Raw genomic sequence first — 16,594 nt, forward strand, 5'->3', positions numbered from 1 at the left:
TGCACTTCTACCATGGTTCAGGGTTGCATCTTGGGAAAAAAACACCTGGATTTGACCAGCCCTTTGTGATATGGATACTTTGAGATATTAACAATAAAACAGAACTGATCAGAATGTAAATGTTCAGCTTGTAAAATCACTACTAAAGCTTCAAGTATCTAGAGAGCCATGTTCCTTCTCAGTGTAATTAAGCCAACTCCCCAAAAAATTTGGGGGAAGGAGAGAGGGAGGGAGGGAGGACTGTGAGGTCCTTGGTGATCTCTGAGCTTGGTTGTGGATTAGTGGACACATGATAGCAGTCTTCCAATATCTCAGGGGTGGCCACAAAGAAGAGGGAGTCAAACTATTCTCCAAGGCACCTGAGGGTAGAACAAGAAGCAACGGGGGGGGGGGGGGAGACACTAATCAAGGAGAGAAGCAACTTAGGAGAAATTTCCCGAGAGTTAGAATAATTAATCAGTGGAACAACTTGCCTCCAGAAGTTGGGAATGCCCCAACACTGGAAGTCTTTAAGAAGATGTTGGATAGCCATTTGTCTGAAACGGTATAGGGTTTCCTGCTTAGGCAGGGGGTTGGACTAGAAGACCTTCAAGGTCCCTTCAAGGTCCCCTATTGTATTGTATGATAGATAGATAGATAGATAGATAGATAGATAGATAGATAGATAGATAGATAGATAGATAGATAGATGATAGATAGATAGATAGATAGATAGATAGATAGATAGATAGATAGATGATAGGATAGATATAGATAGGGAGGGAGGGAGGCAGACAGACAGACAGACAGACAGAGAGAAACTCAGTAGGTTATCTACTCACTATGTATAAAAATGACCCCTCATTTCAACCCTGAGCTACAAATATTCTTCTTTATTGATAGAGTTCACTCATTTGATGCATGTATGATGCATATATAAAACTATGCTAAAGGTGTGCCTAGCTCATATTTAGCTACAAGGGCAGTAAAAAGGATTATTCGGGGGCATCCATTCTCTTCATAAAACATTTTGCAAATAACACAAATCGTATGTTTAAAAAAACAAAGTCCAGTTTTCTGTTATTTGCCTCCTCCTTTAACCTCTCTACAACTCTTGTGTCAAATTTTAGATTGCAAACTCCATGAAGCAACTGTTACTTTCTAGTACTCCACAAAGTTCAATACCTACTTAAGAGCACAAATACAAAGTGGTGTTTTTTTTCCTAAAGGACTGGTTATTTTCAATAACATTCCAAGTTACTAAGTATCTCCTGTTCTTGATATATATTTAAAAGCACCAGAAGCAATATGAAATGGATTATTAAATAATGGCAACCATAAGAATTTTCATTCCCCCCCCCCCATAACAGTTTTAACAGTAAAATGAAAGCATGTGCTATAATGGCGCAATCACATTTTAATGCATATAAAACGGTCCAATAAAAAAGAACTTCTAACATAATCTTTGGTATGTGCTTGATTATAAACATTCAAACCATCTGAAGTACTCTTAATTCCCTCACACGCAATCAAAAATGTAAATTAAAATGCACTGAATAACTGTGGCAGGGGGAGAGAAAATATAACCTGTAAAATCTACGTAGTATAAATATTTGTTTCGGCCGGTGTGCAAGTAGTTCTTGACTTACAACCGTTCATCTGGTTGAACCGTTTAAATGACCCTTCAAAGTTACGACGATGCTGAAAAAAGTGGCTTATGACTGGTCCTCGCCCTTACGACTGTTGCCACATCCCCAGGGTCAAGTGGTCAAAATTTAGGCGTAGATAACCATTTGTCTAAAGTAGTGTAGGGTATCCTGCCTAAGCAGAGGGTTGGACTAGACGACCTCCAAGATCCCTTCCAACTCTCTATTCTAGTACAGTCCAGTCCATTCTATTTTCTACTCTACTCTATTCTACTCTAAATTCTATTCTATACTATACTATTTATTCATTCCCCTATTTCTATTCATATTCCTATACTGTACTGTACTATACTATACTACACTACACTATGTACACTACACTATACTACACCACACACTACACTACATACTATACTACACTATTTTATTATATTTATTCATTTGTATTCCTATGCTATGCTATGCTATACATTATACTACACTACATACTATACTATACTATTAATATTACTATACTATACTATTCTTTCATTTCTCTATTCCTATTCCTATACTATACTATTCTATTTATTCATTCCTATTCCTATTCCTATGCTATGCTATGCTATACACTATACTACACTACATACTATACTATACTATACTATACTATACTATACTATACTATACTATACTATACACTATACTACACTACACTACATACTATTCTATTCTATTCTACTCTATTTTTTCATTCCTCTATTCCTATTCCTATTCTATTCTTTTAGGCACTTGATAACTGCAGTATGATTGTCCAATATGCAAAGTCAATAAGGAAGGCAATTTTTTTAAAAAAAAAACAGAACGATTTCCTTAATGACCAGGGTGAGCAATTAACCGTCACAAAAAGGTCATCCTATCCAGTGGGACTCGGGTAACTGCTTCGCTTAGCGACCAATGTTCTGATTCCCTTCGTGGTGGTCATGTTACTCAATCATGTAAAGATCTGGTTATAGTCCACTTGGAAGGAGGGATTTTCAAGGACTGCAACGAAGACTAAAATTGACGTAAAAGGTCCCTGGCCTGAACCAAGTTGGTCTTCCCCAGGAAAGTTGCTTTTCATGTGTCTTCTGGGCAGCATTCCTCACGTCTTTGGTTCTAAAGCAAATACAAGTAGTCCTTGACTTACAACACTTCATTTAGCGACCCTTCAAAGTTACGACACGACATGGGGGGGAAGTGACCCAAAGTTTACACTGCTAAGTGAGAAATTCGCTGAGTGGGTCCCCCCCCCCATTTTACGACTTCTCCTGACCTGATACTTAAGCGAATCACTGCAGCTGTGAAATTAGTAACACGGTTGTGAAGTGAATACAGCTCCCCCATTGACTTTACTCATCAGAAGGTTGCAAAAGGGGAACACATCACACTCACACAGACTCACACAGGACTCTGCAACAGTCGTCAATGTAAGTCAGTTATCAAGCATCCAAACATAAATCACGTGAACACGGGGATGCTGCAACAGTCGTTGTGTGAAAAATGGTCATAAGTCACCAAATGGGGACTGGAGGCTAAAACATAGGAAGAACGGTTGCAGGAACCGAGTATGTTTAGTTTAATGAAAAGAAGGACTAGAGGAGACATGATAGCAGTCTTCCAATATCTCAGGGGTTGCCACAAAGAAGAGGGAGTCAAGTTATTCTCCAAGGCACCTGAGGGTAGAATAAGAAGCAATGGGTGGAAACTAATCAAGGAGAGAAGCAACTTGGAAATAAGGAGAAATTTCCTGCCAGAACAATTCATCAGTGGAACAGAAGTTGCCTCCAGAAGTTGTGAATGCCCCAACACTGGAAGTCTTTAAGAAGATGCTGGATAGCCATCTGTCTGAAACGGTATAGGGTTTCCTGCCCAACTCTGCTATTGTATTGGTATTGGTATTGGTATTGTATTTGTAATTGTACTGTATTGTATTGATCAAGGGGATAAGCAACTTAGAATTAGGGAGAAATTTCCTGACAGTTAGAACAATTAACCAGTGGAACATAAGTTGCCTCCATAAGTTGTGAATGCCCCAACACTGGAAGTCTTTAAGAAGATGTTGGATAGCCATTTGTCTGAAGTGATGTAGGGTTTCCTGCCTAGAAGACCTCCAAGGTCCCTTCCAACTCTGCTATTGTATTGTATTGTAAATGAACTGTTGTAAATCAAGGACTTCTTGTATTGTTCTAAAATCCCCTGCCAATGCCAGATTCTTTGAGTTACACCTTTGAATTTTACTTGAAATAAATTCAGAATGTCACTTATTAATTTCTGGATGAACTGTTATTAAGGCGAGGGCTACCTTTAGCAAAGAACTAGGCCAGTGATGGCGAACCTTTTCGGCACCAAGTGCCCAAACCAGAACATGAATGTATGTGTACATGCAGGGATGCCGGAACCCCGAAAACCAGCTGACGAGTGAGCCTGTTTTCAGCTGGAAAATGGCCTGTTTTGGGGGTGTTTGGGGGTCCATTTTCAGGATGCTTTGGGGGACGTTTTCCGTCACTCCGGTGCCTGCGAAGACCAGCTGGCCGGTGCATCGGAAACCAGAAGAGCAAGTGGCGACAGCGCATGTGCCCGCAGAGTGGGCTCTGTGTGCCACCTCTGGCACGCCTACCATAGGTTTGCCATCACAGAACTAGGATATTCAGTGTTTGCAAAAAAAAAAAAAAAAGCTTCATAAGAAGTCAACTTTCTTTCCACAGAGGCCTGCCACCCCTCCCTTCCCCCCCCAGATCTTCCCAATATTAAATCTATTTCTGTAAACGCTCCGTTCTCTTTCTCCAAAGACACCTTCAGCGGAACGCTGCTCCTTTACTTTACCTAGATTTCTACCAACAACAGGTGTTGCAATTATTTCTTCAAAACACATTACGTCCCAATATATGTCAGGCAGAAATACTGATACAGATACCAAATGATAAATTCCAACTCCCAGGTGCGGCGTGCTTTTCAATTTACAATTAACGCCAGCCAGCAGCAAGTTATTCCAGCTCGCATCCTTTAATGCATCATGCAGAAACCAGAAACACCCTTTATGTATGTATGTATGTATGTATGTATGTATGTATGTATGTATGTATACATACAACTGACTTGCTTTCCTTTCCTGCTGTGTGTGTGTGTGTGTGTGTGTGTATGTGTGTGTGTGTATATATTTATCAGCACAAATACACACACACACAAACACACACACACAGCAGGAAAGGAAAGCAAGTCAGTTGTATGTATGTATATATACATACATACATACACACACACACACACACACACACACATATGTATATATCAGGAAAGCAAAGCAAGTCAGTTGCATTTCCCTGTTGCGGCCTCCCTCTCCCTCCTCATTGGAAATTCCTGCTGACTGGAACCGCAATTCATATATTGTTTATTTAATTTGTTTTTGTGGAAGAAAATTTATATGGCGGCCCAAGTCACTCTCGGTGTCTCTCCCGTGTAGGAGATGAACAGACTGAGCCTGAGGGAGGGGTCAAATGTGTCATCAGTCTCAAATCTCTTTGCGCCCACAAGTCCAGCCCACCTTGAGCGCCATACCACCAATTTGCTTTGACTCAGATTCTTGTAGTGACCTTAAGCTTGCAACAAACCTTTATATTGATTTGAACTGCCTGGATTTCCTGATTTCTTGTGCTTGACATCCGAGCAGTTTACGAAGGTATTACCCGAGAATAAACTTGTAGCACTTCATTTAATGGCCGTTCAAAGTTCCAACTGCCACTGATTTATGACTGTTTTTCACAGCTACAACTTTTACAACACCCCCATAATCCTGGGATCAAAATTCAGATGTGCTTGGCAGCTGGCTCATATAGTTGTGGCCCACCAGTGGCCAGTAGACCTGGCAGCAGACTTGGACAGTGAGGAGGGTTGGGAAGGAACCTGGGCCAGTCCTGGAGTCTCGGGAAGGCTCTGATGAGGGCTCTGTGTCGGAGGCAGAGAGGGGACCAGAGCCATATGCCAGTTATCAGCTGTCTCCAATGTCAGACATCAGTGAGGCAGACAAACAGCTGGAGTCTGTTCCCAGTGTGTGCATGCGCAGAGTTGCCAGACAAAGGGAACAGCTAAAGAACAGGAGTCGACTTGGGAGTAAGGCCACAGGTGGACAATGAATGGCCCCTCCCAGAGGGAATAAAAGAGGAGCAAAAGGGGAGTGGAGTTTGCAGGTGACAATTAGTTTGCTTCATTGGTTCGTGACTCTCTGAGACTCCTTCCCACGTTTTGCAGCTATCAGCTCTCCAAGCCAGATAAGGTCTGTGACTGTAAATCCTCCCTCGGAAGACTTTGCTGGAGGTGAATGAGCAGAATTCACAGTCAATTAATAAAAGGGTTTTTTTGTCAGGACAAGGAGTCTGCTTCATGCTCTCAGGAAGCCTCGGTCAGAACATTTCCTTCCAATAAGGGCTGCTTCCTTCCTTCCTTCTCAAGCCCCAAACTGCCCACGAAAAATAAATAGGCTACATCACATCCAGGGCAGAGGAGGTGGGGGGCAGTGGGGAAAACATATTATTAAAGCTTAGCTGGGTAAATAGGGATGGAACCCAGGCTGCCGTTCCAAAGAGGTGCCTCATAAAAAATTAACACCATTGGAACTCTTGATGTAACGCTGCAGAGCCATCCTTTTCATTATAAATGAATGGGCTTGCTAACCTGCCTCAAGTAGGCCATGAGACGGCTTGGAAATCAACCCCATTCAGAGATTCTCCCAGGGTGCTTAGCCAAGGAAACAATCTGGCATCCACGGAGGAATTTATTTTGTAAAGGCCAAAGGATGACAACACAGGGAGTGTCGGCCAGAGAGAGAGGAGTTCAAGGAAAAAAACAGAAACAACACAATCCAGACCCGCAATCCAGACCCTGTGCTGTTATCACACTTTTTGATTCTTTGTTTTGAATTTGCTTCCGGATTTTTGGCTTGCTTGCCGGGGGGGGGGGGGGGGGCAACAACAAACGAAACTTGTCGCTTCTGCTAATCAAGATAGGTTTACGGTGATAGAAATGGTTTGCCCGTAAGGTTGTGTAAAAGTCAAAGTCAAGAAGTTGTGGTTGTCATGTTGTCATCATCGAAAGAGAGCCAGAAGTCGTTGCCTTTTTCTTTCCCTCTCCCTATTTTCATTTCTCCACTTCTCCCCTTTCTTTGTTTTTCCTTTTTTTTTTTAAAAAAAAAATCTCTTTGTATTTTATTGTTTTGATGAACCAATCAGAAGAGTTTCAAACAGGAGGAAGCTGCGCGTGGAGGTCTGCAGCCACAACCTTACGAGGACTGGACCCTCACTCCTTTTTCACCGTTGGACCAAGCACCGAGAGGAAGGTTTTTACAGACCACAACGGAGCCCAACATTTCTGTTGCTAAGCAAGACGGCTGGCCCCATTTTACGGCCCTTCTTGCCTTCTGGTTAAGGGAGACGCTGCTGTTCAGTTGTTAAGTGAATCTGGTTTCCCCATTGTCAGAAGGTCACAAAAGGGGATCGCATGTCCTTGGGATGCAATAACGGTCATAAATATGTGTTCCCAAGTGCCTGATGCAAACTCCTGGTCCCGACAAAAACCCTTTTTATGAATTGACTATGAATTCTGCTCATTCACCTCCAGCAAAGTCTTTCAAGGGAGGATTTACAGTCACAGACCTTATCTGGCTTGGAGAGCTGCCAGGCTGATCTCTGCAAAACCTGGCAAGGAGCCTCAGAGAGTCAGGAATCAATGAAGCGAACTAATGGTCTCCTGCATACTCCACTCCCCTTTCGCTCCTCTTTTATGTCCTCTGGGAGGGGCCATTCACCGTCCACTTGTGGCCTTAGTCCCAAGTCAACCCTCGTTCTTTAGCTCTTCTCTTCATCTGGCAACTCTGTGCATGCGCACACTGGGAACAGGCTCCAGCTGCTCCTCTGCCTCACTGATGTCTGACCCTGAAGGCAGCTGATAACTGGCATACGGCTCTGGCCCCCTCTCTGCCTCCGACACAGAGCCCTCATCAGAGCCTTCCCAAGACTCCAGGACTGGCCCAGGTTCCTCCCCAACCTCCCCACTGTCTGAATCTGCTGCCAACTCTACTGACCACTGGCCACTATATGAACCAGCTGCCAAGCACATCTGAATTTTGATCCCAGGATTATGGGGGTGTTGTAAAAGACGTAGCTGTGAAAATAAGTCAGTGGCAGTTGAAACTTTGAACGGCCATTAAATGAAGTGTTACAAGTTTTTTCTCGGGTAATATCTTTGTAAACTGCTCGGATGTCAAGCACAAGAAATCAGGAAATCCAGGCAGTTCAAATCAATATAAAGGTTTGCTGCAAGCTTAAGGTCACTACAAGAATCTGAGCTACTACTCTACTTGAGAGACCGCCTCCTACCAATTACCTCCCTTGGACCTATTAGATCGCACAGATTAGGCCTCCTCCGAGTTCCATCCGCCAGTCAGTGCCGACTGGCGACTACGCGGAGGAGAGCCTTTTCAGTAGTAGCTCCGACCCTTTGGAACGATCTCCCCGTGGAGATTCGCACCCTCACCACCGTCCAGACCTTCCGCACAGCCCTTAAGATCTGGCTATCCCATCAGGCCTGGGGATAAAGATTTTAATCCGCCCCACCCGAATGTTGAATGAAAGTTGTGTTTTATTGTTTATTTTTTTTAGCAATATCAATAGCAATAGCAGTAGACTTATATACCGCTTCATAGGGCTTTCAGCCCTCTCTAAGCGGTTTACAGAGAGTCAGCATATTGCCCCCAACAATCTGGGTCCTCATTTTACCCACCTCGGAAGGATGGAAGGCTGAGTCAACCCTGAGCCGGTGGGATTTGAAACGCTGAACTGCTGATCTAGCAGTAGCCTGCAGTGCTGCATTTAACCACTGCGCCACCTTGGCTCTTTTATTCACGTACTGTCTTATGTTTTGTCTTGCACACCCCCTCCCATGAATTGTAAGCCGCCCTGAGTCCCCTCAGGGAAAAGGGCGGCCTATAAATAATAAATAAAATCTAAATCTAAAAATCTACTAACAGTCAAAGCAAATTGGTGGTACGGAGCTCAAGGTGGGCTGGACTTAAGTCTCCTGTGGGCGCAAAAAGATTTGAGACTGATGACACATTTGACCCCTCCCTCAGGCTCAGTCTGTTCATCTCCTACACGGGAGAGACACCGAGAGTGACTTGGGCTGCCATATAAATTTTCTTCCATAAAAACAAATTAAATAAACGATATATGAATTGCAGTTCCAGACAGCAGAAATGTCCAACAAGGAGGGAGTGTTATATTTCAACATCTGGAAGGGCCCAGATGGTCTACCCCAGCCATTCACCTTGCAGATTAAACAGCTCACTTGTTTTAATTTATTTAGTCAAATATATATATTTTATCCTGCTCATCAGCCAACAAAGCAGCTTACAAAAGGCAATCAAAAACCATAATCACCGATCATTAGTAAACAAACACGCAGACACAAAAAAAAAAGGTTAGTGTTGTTTCATTTTAAGCCAGGATTACACAAATACGGTATTATTTTTCTAATAAAAGAGTTTTCACCTGATAATCAAGAAAGGTGGCACGGCTGAATAGCTGCACGAGGGTTTGTTTTCACTGGGGTAACAAAACTAGAAAGCTTCCATTTGGCTTCTAGGATAAAAAAATCTACATTTATTCAGAGCAGAAGGTTTAGAACAGTGTTTCTCAGTGTTTCGCTGGCTGGGGAATTCTGGGAGTTGAAGTCCAGACATCTTCAAGTTGCCAAGGTTGAGAAACACTGGTTTAGAAACTTTTTAGCTAGGTGTTATGAAGATGTTTGATGGAAGATTTCCCCAAGTTCAGAAACAGATTGTGTACTGGTAGTCCTCGACTTACGACAGTTCATTTAGTGAACGTTCAAAGTTACAACGGCACTGAAAAAAGTGACTTATGACCGTTTTCCACACTTAACGACCACTGCAGCACCTCCATGGTCATGGGTTCCAAATTCAACTACTTGGCAACTGACTCATATTTATGACGGGTGTCCCGGGATCACGTGATCACCTTTTACAACCTTCTGACAAAGCAAAGCCAATGGGGAAGCCAGATTCACTTAACAAACGTGCCACTAACAACTACGGTAATTCACTTAACAACTATGGCATGAAAGGTCGTAAAACAGGGCAAAATTCCCTTAACAAATATCTCACTTAGCAACAGAAATTTTGGGCTGGATTGTGGTTGCAAGTCAAGGATTTACCTGTCTGTCCAGAGAAAATTCAAAGCACAGGGATAGGAAGAAGAGCATCTATTCTCCAAAGCACCTGAGGGCAGGACAAGAAGCAATGTGTGGAAACTAATCAAGGAGAGAAGCAACTTAGAGCTAAGGAGAAATTTCCTGACTGCTAGAACAATGAATCAGTGGAACAACTTGCCTCCAGAAGTTGTGAATGCCCCAACACTGGAGGCTTTTAAGAAGATGTTGGATAGCCATTTGTCTGAAACGGTATAGGGTTTCCTGCCTAGGCAGGGGTTTGGACTAGAAGACCTCCAAGGTCCCTTCCAACTCTGCTATTGTATTGTATTGAATCTTACTTGAAGAAATGGGAGAAAACAGGTAACTATCAAAATCCCTCAAAGCTTAACAGAAGCTGCATCCATTTTTCATTGTCTGGTGTTTTTTCAAAATTAGGAACCAACCCAACATACTTCAAAAATGGATCTCCCCTTAGGAAGATAGGGAGTTAGGAGAAAGGGGGGGAAGTGGAGGAGAGAAAGAAGGAGGGGAAAGAGGAGAGAGGAAGGGGAAGTAGAGAAGCGAAGGATGACAGAGGGAAGAAAGGAGGTAGGGAGGAGGAGAGAGGGAGAAGAGGTAAGAAAAGGATGGATAGGGTATAAATATGGTGTATGGAGAGCAGAAGAGCAAATAATAGTCTTTGGGGTTTGATGGTAAGACGAATTGACATAATACTGAATAATACAAAATAGTATTGGTTATGTAATGGTATACATGTGGTTATTTGTATGAAAATAAATAAAAAACATTTTAAGAAATGGATCCCCCCCCACCCTTCAGAAAGGCTGGCAACAATCGCCCAACTCAGCAACCCCCAGAGGCTCTTAGCCCGTAACACAATTCAACGGTGAACGAGATTAACATTTATAGTGCTAAAGTTTGATCTGAACACACTGCCCAAAAAAACACCCTGACCTACATCTGGCCTTTGATTGTCAGAAAAGGGGAAGAGGGCTTCAGAAATAAAACCTAATGTGGGAGGCTGAGGCTTTGCTTTATACAACGCCACTTCTCCACATCTGTCCTTCTTACTATCTGTCTGCGTTTATTTAAGGTGGAGAGTGGAGGAGCGTACAAGGGGGACCACACAGGTTTTTGTGTGCGCTGCATTCTCCACCCTGGGGTTGAATCTGTGTGATGGATCATATTTCACCAGGTTCCAAAGTAGCAGAAGGATGCAAACACATAGATTTTAGTGAATGGCAAAGGAGTTCACCTTAAACATGGCCAGGCTGACCATCAGTGGTGGGTTGCAGGCGGTACGCCCCGGTACGGGCGTACCAGAGCCTGCCCGGAGCACCGGGTACTGTTCCGGTGCAGTGCTCCGGAGAACCCACCCACCCCTTATCTGTCCTTTAAGCCTTTGGCGCTTCCGCACACGGGCATGGTGCGTATGGCGCCTGCGCGACACTCCGCCAAGCAGCTGGAGGCTTGCGGAGGCTTCGCAGGCAGGTCCACCTGTGGCCTTACTCCCAAGTCGACCCCTGTTCTTTAGCTGTTCCCTTTGTCTGGCAATTCTGTGCATGCGTATACTGGGAACAGGCTCCAGCTGTTCTTCTGCCCCACTGATCTCCAAAGGCAACTGATAACTGTCAGACGGCCTTGGCCCCCTCTCTGCCTCCGGCACAGAGCCCTCATCAGAGCCTTCCCCAGACTCCAGGACTGGCCTGTCTTCCTCCCCAACCTCCTCACTGTCCGAATCTGCTGCCGGCTCTGGTGGCCACTTGTGGGCCACAACAGACAAAGCTTGCAACAGATTGGAGATTTGATTCCTCGTACAATCGTACCAATTCATCCACATTTCGTTCGCGTAATTTCAAAACAAAAAAAAAAAAAAAAAAAGATTTAAAACTGGCGATTAAGTGTCTACATGGAGGATTATATGAGTCACCAAGCCTTTATAATCTTCACTGATCTACTTTAGTTCAATATGCACATTTGGAGTTTACTCAAAAGGACTCCCGTCCCAAACCACAAACATTCTTGCATCCAATCCAATTTTTTTTTCTCATCCGAGGCATCGTTCCAAAAAAAAAAAAAAAAACAGAATGGTTTTAAACTACAGGAAGTCCTCGAGTTACAACCGTTCACTCAGTGACCGTTTACAATGGCACCACATTGACCTACAACCATTTTTCTCATGACTGCTGCAACATCTGCGTGGCGGCGCGATCCAAATTCAGTCCCTTGGCAACTGACTTGCATTCATGTCGGCTTTAGGGTCCAGGTCACGAGATGTTGCGACTTTCTGACAAAGAAGTTGGAAAGCGGATTCGCTTAATAATCGTGTTACTTAACAACCGCAGTGATTTAGTTTACAACTGCGGCAAAAAAAAGGTTGTGAAATGGGGCAAAGCTCATTTGGCAAATGTTTCACTTAGCAGGAAGCTCGGCCTCAGTTGTGGTCGTAAGTCAAGGACTACCTGTATAGTCAACAAACTACATTAAAGAGAGGCTTTCGTTGTAGAATTAGAGCTGAAGTCGAGGAGGAAATATATAACTATATATATACTTACTGTGTAGCTCATGGTGTATGACATCTACCAGATTCGGTTCGTCTCCCCACCAAAATATCCATAGCTCCTTACAATTCGGTTTGACATCACGCCGCCAGACGCACAAGAGATTGGCCTGCAAACATCGGATGAAACTCAAGAGAATTGGGTCATCTTGAGCAGGGGCTGATATAATAGGTCCACAATCTCCATGACCTTCAAAATTGTACCTACGCCACTTGATGCCTGTCAGTTCCGCCTGCAGGAAACAAAACAAAAAAGCAACATGTTATTAAAACCGTAGTTTTTACAGCCAACTGATTTGCAGGATTACTTCTTCCCCCCCACTTTTTTTCCCCGGGATTCTAAAACCTTAAGCTGCTAAACTACAAAAAGCATCATCCAAATGAAAATAGTTTTAACACAGAAAGGATTGTTCCCCCCCCCTTAATATTTCCACCCGATGGTCAGTTGCCCTATTTAAACTGGAGAAGCTATCAACCAAATAAATGAATAAATGAAATTACAGAATAAACTGTATTTACACTTTTATCCCACTGGAAAAGAGGGAAGAGAACTGCCCGTATGTCTGCCGTACAAAAGTAATTATGATACAGTACACATTGTCACATTGCTCTTTTAAAATCCTGAGAAGAACAAAATAAAATAACAGGGTTGGAAGGGACCTTGGAGGTCTTCTAGTCCAACCCCCTGCTCAAACAGAAGACCCTATAGCATCAGAGGCTGTCCAGTCTCTTCTTAAAAACTTCCAATGATGGAGCACCCACAACTTCTGAAGGCAAGCTATTCCACTGATTTATTGTTTTCATCGTCAGGAAATTTCTCCTTAGTTCTAGGTTGCTTCTCTCCTTGATAATTTTGGATTCTTTGCTTCTTGTCCTGCCCTCTGGTGCTTTGAAGAATAGCTTTACCCCCTCTTCTTTGTGGCAGCCCCTCAAATATTGGAACATTGCTATCATGTTACCCCCTAGTCCTTCTTTTCACTGGACTAAAGGTAAAGGTAAAGCTAAAGTGTGCTAGTCATTCCCTGCTCTAGGGGACGGTGCTCATCTCCGTTTCTAAGCCGAAGAGCCAGCGCTGTCTGAAGACGTCTCTGTGGTCATGTGGCCGGTAAGACTAAATGCCGAAGGCACAAGGAATGATGTTAATCTTCCCACCAAAGGTGGTTCCTATTTGTCTACTTTAATTTTTATGTGCTTTCAAACTGCTAGGTTGACAGAAGTTGGGACAAGTAATGGGAGCTCACTCTGTTTGAACCGCCGAACCGCCGACCTTTCTGATCGACAGGCTCAGCGTCTTAGCCACTGAGCCACCGCGTCCCTGTAACTAGACTGTTCCCTAGAGTAGACAAACCCAATTCCAGCAATCATTCTTCATACGTTTTAGCCTCTTAGAACAGAATGCGGACCTTAGAAGATCTTAGAAGCAGATAAGAACTATTTAAAAATAAGCCTTCGGAATACAGTGATTCTAAGCCAGGATATGAAGCAAATTCAGTTCAATTAGAAATAGTACAGCTAAACCTGTTAGCGCTTGAAAAATGAGATTCTTTGCAAGTCAAAATCCTGAGCATTACTAACTGCATAAAACATGGACTCCTGAACTGGCAGTCAATATCTTTAGCTTCAAAACAAAAAAAACAGGAAGAAAAAAAGAAACTTTAGAACTAATCAAGATGTTACAACACAGCCAACCAATCCGCTTACAGCAACAAAGCCAGCACTCCACATGCCCCCACCAATATTTATAGAAAGACGGCAGCTCCGATCACGCTTTGCTCGCACAAGCACGAAGCCTATACATACATGTATTCGTGTTGTATTTGTGCTGATAAATAAAGGGAGAGCACAAATTTTATCAGCACAAATACAACACAAATGTAACAAAGGCAACAGTAAAAATATTGGGTTTCTGTCTGGATGGTCTCTTGTGACGAGCCGATAGACAGAGAAAGGAAACAGTAGGCTTCCTCCCATATTTGGGCATACCAGGGGTTGTGACACTAAATACATACATGTATTCATGTGTACATACATATACATACATACATACATACATATATATACACATAGATACATACATACATACAAATATACACAAACATATATATCACTTTCTATTGATCTCTGCCACTTTCTTAAATTATAATAATCACCAGCAACAGCTGCTAACAAACACACTGTTTAGCCTTTCATATCACAGAAACGCGGCATCACACATTTTAACCGGTGGAAGCTGCTTCATCAATTGCTTGAATAATCGATCCCCATCTCAAAAAATCATTTAGCAGATTGGGGAGGAATGATCCTTTCTTTTAAGAAACCAATACATTATTCTGCGTTCCTGCTTTGGAGACTTGCACTTTGCTGATTGACGGGAATTCGTGAGTTCTGCATCGAAGTAAATGAAAAGAAAAGGCAATTTATCAGGTGAGATTCTATGGTGCGTCCACTGATTTTTATTCTCTAACGGAAGCAACCGATCGGCGTTTCTGCAGGCGCAGGCACACTCACAATTCTGAAAGCAGCTATTTGCTTAATTTACGACTACCCTCAATCATACCCTTTCCACCAGAGGCAGATTTAAAGCTAGAGTTAAAAGAAGAAGCCAAAAGAAGCCATAGAAAATCCTTAATGATAATTCCTCTAAATCACACACACACACACACATTTTAGAGAAAATGCCAACCTAACAATGTGAAAAGGAACAAAAGAGGCTATTGCAGGTAGTCCTCGACATACGACCGCATTGGAGCCCCAAATTTCTGTTGCTAAGCGAGGCAGTTGATAACTGAGTTTTGCCCCATTGCACGACCTTTCTTGCCACAGTTAAGTGAGACATTCGTGAAGTGAGCTTTTTTCATACGGACGACCTCTGTAGCATCCCGATGCTCACATGATCAAAATTCTGACGCTTGGCAACTGACTCGTACTTACGACTGTTGCGGTGTCCTACCCAAGGTCACGCGATTCCCCTTTCGCCACTGTCTGACCAGCCAAAGGAAGGGGGAAGCCAGCTTCACTCAACAACCGTGCGACGAACTTACCAGCTTTGGCAATTCACCTAGCAACCGCGGCAAGGAAGGTCGTAAAATGGGGCAAGGCTCACTGAACAGGCATCTCGCTTAACAACATCAATTCGGGGCTCAATTGTGGTTTTACGTCAAGGACTACCTGTAATGTTTTTGAGAGTTGTCTGTAGGTAGATTTCTACGAGATTTGGGCTTCTGAGACCTTAAAATGACTCGATATCGGCCCGGTATTTATTGGGTCACGTAACTTTACAAGGAAGCCCAGAAAATAAGTAGAAATAACATAACTTGGATCATGTAGCATGTTAGCCTCTGAAACCCAACCTAATCAAACCCAAGTGCCTTGTTTACGTAACACACTTAGCCAAAATAAACAAACCATGTAACTGTTTAGAATGCCGGTCTGCCTCACAGATGCTGAACTACGAAGCTGCACCCACCCTTATTCCAGTTCAGTTTCACACCTTCTGCAAGCACAGCCTATAAGGTGGACCGTTATTAAAATTATTGCTACCGCCATCAGAAACTGCTATACTTATTTTGAGGGAACAGACAGATTTTGATATCCCCCATTGGACCGATTTGCAATGGAGGCTTTCTGACTTTTTCAGGTCCGTGCTCATCATTTATTTTTTTTTTAAAAGTCATTTATTACTGGACTTACATTGTTTTTCCGCCGAGAATTATTGATGATGTGGGGAAACATTTTGAGATACTGTTGTGCTCACCGACCTCAGAATGAAAATACAGTGGTGTCAAAACAGGAAACAGGAAGAGAGATACTGGAGAAGAAAGGCTTCATCTAAGGCGGGACAATGTGGGCAACTTTTGAAGACACGTGGACTTTAACTCCCAGAATTCCCCAGTTTGGGTATTAAAGTCTACATGGCTTTAAAATTACAAAGTAATTTTATTAAATTGCAAAGGTAAAGGTTCTCCTCGCACGTATGTGCTAGTCGTTCCCGACTCTAAGGGGCGGTGCTCATCTCCGTCTCAAAGCTGAAGAGCCAGCACTGTCCGAAGATGCTTCTATGGTCATGTGGCCGGCATGACTCAATGCCGAAGGCGCACGGAACGCTGTTCCCTTCCCACCAAAGGTGGTTCTTACTTTTCTACTTGCATTTTTTACGTGCTTTCAAACTGTT

General features: G+C 43.1%; 1 protein-coding gene across 1 annotated transcript in view; it reads right to left on the minus strand.

Annotated features, from left to right (window-relative positions):
• The window catches only part of MED13L (mediator complex subunit 13L), a 185,292-nt gene that overhangs the window by 139,294 nt on the left and 29,404 nt on the right, over positions 1–16,594 (minus strand). Inside the window, 1 exon segment of the mRNA XM_032229147.1 lies at positions 12,419–12,656. Within this exon segment, the coding sequence (XP_032085038.1) occupies positions 12,419–12,656 (238 nt within the window).

Source organism: Thamnophis elegans, chromosome 13 (genome assembly GCF_009769535.1).
Source record: "Thamnophis elegans isolate rThaEle1 chromosome 13, rThaEle1.pri, whole genome shotgun sequence".
NCBI lineage: Eukaryota > Metazoa > Chordata > Lepidosauria > Squamata > Colubridae > Thamnophis > Thamnophis elegans.